This window comes from Dipodomys ordii, unplaced genomic scaffold (genome assembly GCF_000151885.1).
Source record: "Dipodomys ordii isolate 6190 unplaced genomic scaffold, Dord_2.0 Scaffold7, whole genome shotgun sequence".
In the NCBI taxonomy this organism is placed as follows: domain Eukaryota; kingdom Metazoa; phylum Chordata; class Mammalia; order Rodentia; family Heteromyidae; genus Dipodomys; species Dipodomys ordii.
The window spans coordinates 12,025,915-12,036,920 of NW_012267223.1; the positions used below are offsets into that span (position 1 = coordinate 12,025,915).

The 11,006-nt window shown below is 40.6% G+C and overlaps 1 protein-coding gene across 1 annotated transcript in view; it reads left to right on the forward strand.

Moving 5' to 3' along the window:
• Positions 1-11,006, forward strand: part of Vezf1 (vascular endothelial zinc finger 1) — a 54,786-nt gene that overhangs the window by 37,607 nt on the left and 6,173 nt on the right. The window contains exons 3-7 of the mRNA XM_013036689.1: positions 156-324; positions 4,657-5,351; positions 6,102-6,165; positions 7,229-7,412; positions 9,268-9,426. Coding sequence (XP_012892143.1) covers positions 156-324; positions 4,657-5,351; positions 6,102-6,165; positions 7,229-7,412; positions 9,268-9,426 — 1,271 coding nt within the window. The remainder of the gene's footprint in view (positions 1-155; positions 325-4,656; positions 5,352-6,101; positions 6,166-7,228; positions 7,413-9,267; positions 9,427-11,006) is intronic.

Consider the following 11,006-nt stretch of genomic DNA (forward strand, 5'->3'; position numbering starts at 1 on the left):
TCCCTCCCGGCCCCGCGCTCCGGCCCGGCCTTAATCCCCCTTTGTTTTTCCGCCTGCCCGCCCCGGCGGAGCCCGGCTGCTGAGGTGAAAGGAGGCGGCCTCTCGGGGTGCGGTGGAGAAAGCAGGCCTTGGGGTGAACCCCGGAGCCCCCCCAGCCCACAAGCACGCGCGCACACACGCACACGCACACCCTTCCCGCCCGCCCTGAAGGGGAAGGGAGGAGGCCGACCGCTGTCACCACCCCGCGGCCCGGAGAAAGAAGGGCGCCGGGCCGCTGGAGAGCGCGGGCCGCTCGGCCCCTGCGCATCGGGCCTGGGCCGCAAGGTGGGGTGAGACCGGGGGGGGGTCCCCCGATCCCGCTCCGAGTCGCCTCCCCCCGCACGCTCCGTCCATCTTTCCCCCGCGCTCCGTGTTCTTCACCTCCCTCTCCTCTTTTTGTGTGTGTGCTTGCGTGTTGACTTTCTGACCCTCCTCCCACATCCCGCGAATAGCGGGTATCCCCGGGTTCCCCGCCACTCCCCCTTCCCGCCGGTCCCCCCCCCCCGTGTTTACGCCGTGTGTGCATGGGGGGGGGGTGCTGGGAGTGTGTCTGCCCTTCCCAAACTTTTTCACTGGGTCTCGATTTTGTGCCGTGCCTTGGCAGCTGGCACCCTCCGTCTTCCGTCCAGTCTCCCGCGCGTCCCATTCAGTCCGGGGGATCCCCGCAGCCGGGCCGGGCCGGGCGCGGCGGGGGCCCCGCACGGTCTCCTCGCAGCGCTCTTTCTCTCCCGGCTGGCTCCGAGGGCCCCTCCAGCCGAGTGGGCCGACGAGTGAGGGGAGAGCGCGGACCGAGTCCGCTCACAAAGCCCCAGATGAGTCACTCGTTGGCGTGTTGGTCCGCTCTTTCCGCGAGAAACTTAAGCGTGACCGTAGCGGGTACCTCGGCCGTCCTCTTGCCCTACGTCTTTGGGGGGGAAGATTCCTGTCTGGAGCTTTGCCTCACTCCCGCCCCTGGCTTCGTTTCTGTTTGCAAATGAAGCATTTAGTGGGCAGTCGCGGGGAGCTCGGAGAGAACCTGGGGAACCCGAGGAGGTTCGCAAACTTCTGCGTGCCGCCTTCCCCTCCTCTCTCGTTATTTTTCTCTCTTGGAGTATTTGGTGGACTCGCAGACGTGTGGCTTAGGCGCTTGCGACCTTTAGGCGCTAATGAGGAATGGATGTAGAATTTAAAAGTCCTTCCAGCATCTCTTGACTCATCCCAATGGAGTCAAAATAGGGAAGGAGTTCAGAATTACTTGTTGTGTAGATCTGGTCAGTTTTATTAAGACATTTTTCAAATGTGGGCAGTTTGGTTTTTAAGGAACTTGCATATATTGGGATTTCATAAAATTGAAAATTCTTAAAATTATGGAACCCATGGACTTTCCCCTTTTCTCATTCTGATCTCAATTGCATGATTGTGCTTTGATGAACTTGATAATACTATCGTAAGGAAATTACATGACTAGCTGGCATCCTAAATTGTGTAAAGGTAGCACATGCCTTATCTAGAAGCAGCTCTCAATAATCGTTCTAAAATGAAATATTGATGAGCCATATAACTAACTGATTTTCATATTGTTAAAAAAAGTTAGAAAAATCAAGTTCTTTTTGTAATGGGAAAACCATATCTTGGAGGAGCTAGCTCAAAGATCTTTTGGAATACTTTTTAAAATTACTGTTATTTCTCTGCATAAAGCAAATCCAAGCTAGTGAAATTTTTTCCAACTTATGGAAATGTGTGAAAGCTAATATTTGATCCCGGTCTTGCAATGTATGCGGTGAAAATTGTTGGAAAACTTCTAACAGAGTTGAGGAGTCGAATAGAATATATCAGTCTTTTCTGTGGAAAATATGAATAGATAATCAATTCTAACAAGTAATTTTCCCTGGGAAATGTTGAGTTAAGCTCTATTGTGTGTTTCCTGGAACATCCTGTTGAATTTATAGTTTTAAAATAATTTAATACCTGCTTGCTTTCCAGATAGCCTAGTGAAAAGTGAAAGTCATAGGTGTTAAAATGTTTGATGGATGATTTTCCTTACAGGACATTCAAGATATGAGTCACCAATGCTAATTTGTTTCAGTACAAAATCTTTTACCCTCTGGCACTGGAGATTTCATGATGCGGTAACCTACCACTCTGAGTAATGAAGTAACACTTCTGTTTTGCTTTTGTCAGTCTTAGAAATAAGGTAAAGCTTGGGCAGGACTAAAAAGCCTTGCACTTGAGAGAGATAGGAGATAAAATGAAAAGTTTGATTTCATGATGCTAATCAAAAGAAATTTAGAAGTTGTATTTAAAAACTAAACCCCTCAAGTCAGACCATGGTTATTCTTTACTCTTGTTATCTGTTGTGAAAACTCAGTGCCCCTTTGAAAAAGACATCCATCACGTACAAATATGGGGATCCTAGGAATCCTCAGAGTGATTTTGGTAGTGGTTCTACTGCATTTTACTCAAGAAGTGGGAACTTGGTATGATCCTCATAAGAGAGGGAGCATAGCAATGTTGTAAAAATACTTTATGCTGCTACAGACATCTGAATTGGTAAAATGACAGTAAGTGCTTTTAGTATTTCATTGTACTAATGGTTGTTTATGATTGAAAAATACCTTAAAATGTTACGTTTGAACTTTGTACAGAAGATTTGCATTTTAGACTATTTGACCTATTAGCCTTTGAAATTACACATCTTGAGCTATCTTCAGCTATAAATGTTTTGCATGCTGTATGGAAATGGGTATTCTACAGCCAAGTTGGAAAAGAAAGGGGTAAGATTAGAGTCTGAATTCTATGAACTTTCTACTGAGGTCACTTGGATGGTAGACTCTGATACTTATAAGAGCTCTACGAATCATATGGACTATAATTTAGTGTTAAGTATTAAGTCTAGAAAGATATTCATAAGTAATCATATAACTTCTGAATGAACCTCCAGGATCCAAAGGATATTTAAGTCAGAATTATGAAATTGAAACCGATGCTTTGGATACCATATCTCCTAGTCATTGATGGAAAGTAGTTCCAGGTTCAGCTGTTTTATAGCTATAAACATGAAGCAATGTGTGGTTGGTAGCCATCAGTAGAGGAGGTTGTGTGTGTGTTTGAGTATGTATGTATGTTTCCTTGTATCTCCCTACCTTCTTCAATCAAGTTAGCTAATCAAGTGATTGTAGAGCCAGAGGGTAAATAATTGTCTAAAGTGTCTGAGATGATGGAGTGGGCTCTTCCTAGGATATTGTGTGCTTAAAATACTTGGAATTCTTCTTAGTGCATATATCTTTTTAGGATTACAAAACTCAAACATAAGCTGGATGCTAGTGGCTCAGGCCTATAATCCTAGCTACTTGAGAGCCTGAGACCTGGAGGGTTGTGGTTCTAAGCCAGCTCAGGCAGAAAAGTTCTTGAGACTCCCATCTCCAAAATAATGAGCAAAAAGAAAGGCTGAAGTGTGGCTCAAGTAGTAGAATGCCAACCAAGCAAATGAGTTCAAATCCTGGTATTGACTAAAAATAAACAAAACACAACAGCAACAAAAATCCCTCAAGCATAGGAGCTTGGGCTCACTGTCAAGAGAGTTTCAAAAACAATTGTGGTATAAAGAACATTAGGAAGAAGTATTTCAGGAATTGTTTCCATCATTTCCTAAATGTTTATCCATATGGATGTGTGAGAATCAAAACCAAGAAAATAACTATTCATAAATACCAAGAACCCAACCCACATTGAAATGTTGGTTTCAGTGCAGCTAAAGAAACTTTTCAGTGTTCAGTTTTGGAGTGGAGAAGCACATTATCATAGAAAATGTCTAGCACTTTACCAAAAATCTTCAACTGCTGGAAGAAGATGGACATAAAAGGAATTTAAGTCTTTATAGTTTTGTTTTTCTATCTTGGTGAGTTTATAGAGTCTGAACAGCTAGTATTGCTAAAGGATACAGATTCTACTGGAGATTAAATGACCTGAAAAACAACTGCCAGGTGTTTTGCCATAGACTACCATCAGATGCCTTCCAAGTTGATTAACAGCATGTTTTGTTTCAACCAAATCTTTCAAAAGAATTAAGTGAAAACTTTAAAAATAAACAACAATTAGCATGTGTATTCAGATAACTAGATTCCTCTCATCACTTAGCAACAGCCCCTTTCTCAGTCACTAAGAGTTTTCTTTGGAGGAAGGGAGCAACAAGGATGCTTAAGAGATAAGAAGTAGAATTATGAGTGAGGGAGTGTGTGAGTGTGTGTGTGTGTGTGTGTGTGTGTGTGTGTGTGTGTGTGGTTGCTGTAGTAAGGTATGATAAATACTTAAGTCTGGAGTGTAATTTTTCTTGACATGTTACTTAAACTTGCTTTTGGCTCTGATAGACTAGTGCACACTGATTTCAGATGGTATGGCACTTATGAAGCAGGTAACTAAGCAAGTAAGCAACTTAAGTTGCAAAAGTTTTGTGTGTGCAAAGTAATTTTGAATGCTTTGTATTGGAAGCTTTGCGAGTTAACTAGGTCTTTGGTGGATCTCTACTGCAGAAAATACCTCTTGGACTGTTGATTTCTAGTCTCTATGGTCTGGAGCATGTTGAATTTTGAAGGTCATTGTGAAAGGCTGAGTTTCTCAAGTGTAAATGTTTGGTTTTAGGCCCAGGAAGCCTCCCATCACCAACAGCAGGCAGCACAGAACAGCTTACTGCCCCTCCTGAGCTCTGCTGTGGAGCCCCCTGATCAGAAACCATTGCTTCCAATACCAATAATTCAAAAACCTCAGGCTGCACCAGAAACATTAAAGGATGCTATTGGGATTAAAAAAGAGAAACCCAAAACTTCATTTGTGTGCACTTACTGCAGTAAAGCATTCAGGGACAGCTATCACCTGAGGCGCCACGTATCCTGCCACACAGGGATCAAGTTGGTGTCCCGCTCAAAGAAAACCCCCACTACAGTGGTTCCCCTTATCTCCACCATCGCTGGGGACAGCAGCCGAACTTCGTTGGTCTCAACCATTGCAGGCATCTTGTCAACAGTCACTACATCTTCCTCGGGCACCAACCCCAGTAGCAGTGCCAGCACCACAGCTATGCCCGTCACCCAGTCTGTCAAGAAACCAAGTAAGCCTGTCAAGAAGAACCATGCTTGTGAGATGTGTGGGAAGGCCTTCCGAGACGTGTACCACCTCAACCGGCACAAGCTCTCCCACTCAGATGAAAAGCCCTTTGAGTGTCCTATTTGTAATCAGCGCTTCAAGAGAAAGGACCGGATGACTTACCATGTGAGGTCTCATGAAGGAGGCATCACCAAACCCTATACTTGCAGTGTTTGTGGGAAAGGCTTCTCGAGGTACTCCATTTTGCTTTGCTTTTTCCATTGTGGTGTCAGTGAACTCTAGTTTTGTCTCTGGGATCTAGGTTTATAGGAGAATGGATATGGGCAAACCTGTGTTATTGGAGGAGATTGGTGATATAACTATTATACCTTTAGGTCAGTTTGGTGTGGTTGACAACTGGTGACAGAGTGATTAACCTGTTATTTCATCTAAGAAGTGCCTTGATAGACTCAGGCCTTCATGTGGCATATGGATACTTCTTATTTGCCAGTTTATAGACCATCAGTTTCCACCTGTGTTAGAGGACTAGAGATGAGGTTCACTGAGCAAATCAAAGGAACATACTTCCTGAAAGTTGGGATGACCTTGGATACTCACAGTACATTTTTCCATTTTTCTGTGGACATTAACATTTTATTAATCTTGAAATCTTCATTTGTGAAAGCTTTCCCAATTAATATAGTTAGTGGCAGGTATTCCTGATCCTGTTAGGTAGGACTAACACTTTTGAGTATTTTGTAATTAGAGAGTCAAGAACCTAATATCATTTGATGTTGACTAGGAGAAAAACAACAGCTAGAAGGACTGAGTTTTGTTTATGGTAAGAAAGGTAAGGAGACTTTGGGGGAAGAGGGAAGAGTTGGTAATTCTGCTAGCTTTCTTTAAATTCCCCCCTCTGGTCTACCAAGCATAAAAGCATCACATAAGTAGCATTTCTCTATGTGTGTTCCATTACATCTTCTGTTTGAAACTCTCTTTCACAGGCCTGACCACTTAAGCTGTCACGTAAAACATGTCCATTCAACAGAAAGACCCTTCAAATGCCAAGTAAGAGTTAAAATGACTTATCCTTAGTGTAGCACTTAATGCACAGTATCCAAAAGGTCTGAGCCAGTCAAATCTCACAATTCTTGAACAGTTTTCAAATCACTGACTCGAGTAAATGTGGTCCATTTGATTCTAGTTTTATAAAATATAAATGACAGCTTCTGTATAAGACAAGATCATTTAAAAATGTGTGTTATTTTTATTAAGCTATATTTCCCTTTCCTTGGGTAGCAGCATTTTTGGTATGAGAATATTTATAATCATGTGGAGATTGTTGTGAATTCAAAGTGAATAAAAGAAGAAGAGTTTAAATGTAGGCAAGAGTGAGACGTTGTTGGGGGGGTGGAATGAAGAGTTTTAAATTAATTTTTGGGTTGATGGATAAGGAGTTTTAAGTATAATAGAAATAGAGAAATTTTTTCCTGTTTTCATTGATTAGATTATTGTCTGCTGTTACCAAAATGGATAATTTTCTGGTTACTTGAAAATATGTTTAGATTAGTGATTTTACTTGACTTGTTATGGTAATGACTGTTTCAGTTTACAATTTTGCCATATCAAATGACTATTTTAGACATCACTAATCCTAGTTTGTTGCTGGAATTGTTCAGTGCTTTCAATCAGTTAAGTTTGTTAATAAATGGTTTTATTAAGTAAATTATTTGAGGTCTAAAAAAAAAAACCTAATTGGAGGAAGGATGTTAGTATCTTTTAGTGTCTGCTAAGTGTGTCAGGCTCTTAATCCCCAATAGTTTTATGGTAGGTATTATCACCACTCTGCAGATAAAGAACATCATGTAGGTATGTAGGTTAAGTAACTTGTTCAATATTAAACTGTTTAGTAAATTGTAAAGCTCAACTTAAATTCTCCCCAAAGGGAGAATCTAAAATTCACCAAGTGATTTAGTATGATTATAACTCGCTAAGTAACATATACAATGGAAAGTTAACTAACTAAGTTGACTTGCTGACATGGATAGAGTAATACACAGAATATAACGTACTTTAAAACGAGTAGAACAGGATAGTCTATATTTAAAAAAAGTTTTCCTCCCTCATGCAGACGTGCACTGCTGCCTTTGCTACCAAAGACAGACTACGGACACACATGGTGCGCCATGAAGGCAAGGTATCATGTAACATCTGTGGGAAGCTCCTGAGTGCAGCATATATCACCAGCCACTTAAAGACACATGGGCAAAGCCAAAGTATCAACTGTAACACATGTAAACAAGGCATCAGTAAAAGTAGGTGATGCTTTAGGTAGTCTTTTACATTTCATATTGATAAAACCTAGATTTTCCTATAATAGAGGTATTTTGCTGTGTTCTCATGACTGTATTAATGTTCATTTAATATATTTCCTCCTGTCACCAGAATGGTGAATAGACATTAATAGAGAGAATGTGGTAGTGTCAAAGCTGTGCATTACATTCATGCATGCAAATCGTATTGATAACCTTTCCACTCTTTTTGTTTTCATCCTGTGCTTATCTAGTAATACCAACATAGCAGACTACAGCTATTTTTTTGTGTTCTTTTTTCATGTGGGTTGAATAAAAGGCTCTACTGTGTTAGAATTGAGTCAACAGAGCCACATTAGGAAGCTTGTTTTATACTAGGTAATTTTACTTGTTAAACTCAGGAAGATTCTCAGTTATGTGTCTCCTAACTCCTGATTTTATTAATAAATGTTCCTAATAATAATAATTTTAAAGGTGTGAAGGTAGTGTTAAAAAGCTTGTTTTTCAGGAGGGCACCAGTGGCTCATACCTATAATCCTAGCTACATAGGGGGCTGAGATCTGAGGAATGCAGTTTAAAGCCAGCCCAGGCACGAAAGTCCGTGAGATTATTTCCAATTAACCACTAGAAAACCGGAAGTTGTGCTGTGGCTCAGAGTGGTAGAGGGCTACCCTTGAGTGAAAAAGCACAGGGAAAGCCCTCTAGGCCTGAGTTTAAGCCCCATTGCCAACCGGGGGAAAAAAGAAAAAAAAAAAGCTTGTTTTTCAAACCCAAACCTTTAGCGGAACAGGATATATCATAGTCATTTAAAGGTTTAAATACTTTGCTTGCCTTAAGTTTAGAGGTGAAGAGCAAATATTCCAGAGACTTAAGGGTAAATTTTAATATTTTGATTTTGCCTAGGCTTCTTTTGGGGGGTTACTCTAACCACTAGATTAAGAGTGAGGAACCTCTGGCCTACAGGCTATATAAATCCATGAAGTTATTTGTTACAGGACAGGACACATAATTCTGATTGGCTGCCTATAGCCTATCTGTCTATAATTTTATATGGCCCATGATACTATACATACTCAGATGGCCTTTCTTGAAACAATGCTTCCCTATTTCTGCTAGAAGAATGTAGAAAGTATTTTCTTAAAAGTCTGTATCTTACATATAGATTGCAGATGACAGAAATATCCAACTCTCAAAAAAAAAAAAAAAAGGCTCAAGTGGTAGAGCGCTAGCCTTAAGCTGAAGAGCTGAGGGACAGCACCCAGGCCCAGAGTTCAGGCCCCATGACCGGACCCAAAAAAAAAAAGGTAGCCATGGATGGCTTAAATGAATGGGAAAGAAAGCTTAATGTGTTTTAATCTCATCTCCTTTTGTTAGTACATTGAATTATCTGCAGTGTCATACTTTAAAATTTATTTTTAGCATATATTACTGTGGTTAAGTAAGCAAATATATTAGTATAATGAATATTGAGTCCATGATAATATTACCTGTCTTCCACTGTGTGTGTGTGTGTGTGTGCACACGTGCACTAGGTATGGGGCTTGACTTGGATCCTCAATTTTGCTCTACCATTTGAGCGACAGCTCTCCACTTTTTAGGACACTTATTGTTTTAATGTAGCAAACAATTATTTTCTTCTTAATATTGGTTTTCCTTAGGTCTCTACATTTTAAAATGCACTACTTTATTTTGATCAATGGAGACACAAGCAGATAAAAACAGCAACGTAGTAGGAGGCATTAAATAATAAAATTCATAGACATGAGGAATCAAAGTATCTTAAGTTTGGGGTTTTGAAGAATTAGCCGTACATTTTCAAGCTAAACACAGTGTTTCTGGTTTGTTTTGTAATATATAGCATGCATGAGTGAAGAGACCAGCAATCAGAAGCAGCAGCAGCAACAGCAGCAGCAGCAGCAGCAGCAGCAGCAGCAGCAACAACATGTGACAAGCTGGCCAGGGAAGCAGGTAGAGACCCTGAGATTGTGGGAAGAAGCTGTCAAAGCACGAAAGAAAGGTAAGATGGAGATTTTAGTGCTTTAGGTGTGACTGGAGACATGTTTTCATGTAGTATACAAAATGATCAAAGGAGAGAAATGTTATGGAAACATGTAAATGTTATATACTGGGAAATATCTGATCAAGTTTAGTTGCAGCAAGCCAAGTTTTTATAAGGTAAGTTTTTATAACTAAGAAATTAAAATTCTCAGTATTTTCTGTTCCTTTGATTTTGTTACAAATTTGAGGTAATATTAATCCTTCGTTATGAAGGATTAATGCCAGCTTCCATGCATTGTGGGCTCCTTTTTTATTTCTAAACTATTCTCAGTTGTAGAGGTAGGTGAAATATACTTGTCTTTATGTAAGTAACTTGGGTAACGGGTTATCTTCTGCTTTTTTAATGATCTTTTCCACATTGGATTATTTAGTACATGATTCATTCTCTACTTTCTGCAGTTTTCTCTTTTGGTCTTACCCTTGATGTCCTTCAGTTTATTACAGGGGCTGCTTTTAGCTACACTTGTCTGCACCTCTACTAATAGAGACTTTACTATATTTATTACAAAGTTCAGAATTTCTCTGTATATCTTACAAAGAATTAATCTTAACATGCTTGTTCACTTACTAGCTACAACCTTAAATTATAGGTTACTGTGCAGCCATTTCAAATAAATCATTTTGTTACTATACTATCAGTCGTAGGGCAGATTTCTGAATTCTTTCCCTCCTCCTCTAGCCCTGCTGTCTTACTCCTTGATTTTATTTTTAAATTTCTATCTGTTTTATCTATTTATTTATTTACTCTGTGCCGGTTTAGGGGCTTGAAGTTAGGGCCTGGGTGCTTTCCCTGAGCTTCTTTTGTTCAAGGCTAGTGCTCCAGCACTTGAACCACAGCTCCACTTCCAGCTGTTTAGTGGTAGTTAATTGGAGATAAGAGTCTCATGGACTTTCCTGCCCAGGCTGACTTCAAATGACAATCCTCAGATCTTAGCCTTCTGAGTAGTTAGGATTACAGGCATGAGCCACCAGTGCCCAGACTACCCCTCTATTTTAAAGTCTAAGAGATCCTCTGTGAGTAGTTTCCTCTATATGTAATTCTATTACTTTGTAGTTAGTGTCTTCCTTCCTTTGCTTTCATGTTTGTTCTTTTACTTAGATCTCTTCTAACATCTTGTAATTGGATAAAATAAAAGGCATAGTACCATCTTTATACATCTACTGGCATTGGAGAAAAAGGGCACATCTTGTTCCTTCTTTTTGTCTGTTTACTAACTCAGGCCTTGAGCTTACTAGGCAAGTGCTTTGCCACTTAAGCTACACCTTCAGTGATTTTGTTCCTATCTTCCAAATGAAGATTTGTCATTATTTTTATAAAAATGCTTTGTCAAAGCCAGGCATTAGTGGTTCATGTCTGTAATCCTAGCTACTCAGGAGGCTGAGTCTTAGGATCATGGTTCAAAGGCAGCCCAGGCAGGAAAACCTGTGAGATTTTTTTTTTTTTTTTTTTGGTCGGTCGTGGGGCTTGAACTCTGGGCCTGGGCACTGTCCCTCAGCTCTTCAGCTCAAGGCGAGCGCTCTACCACTTGAGCTACAGCG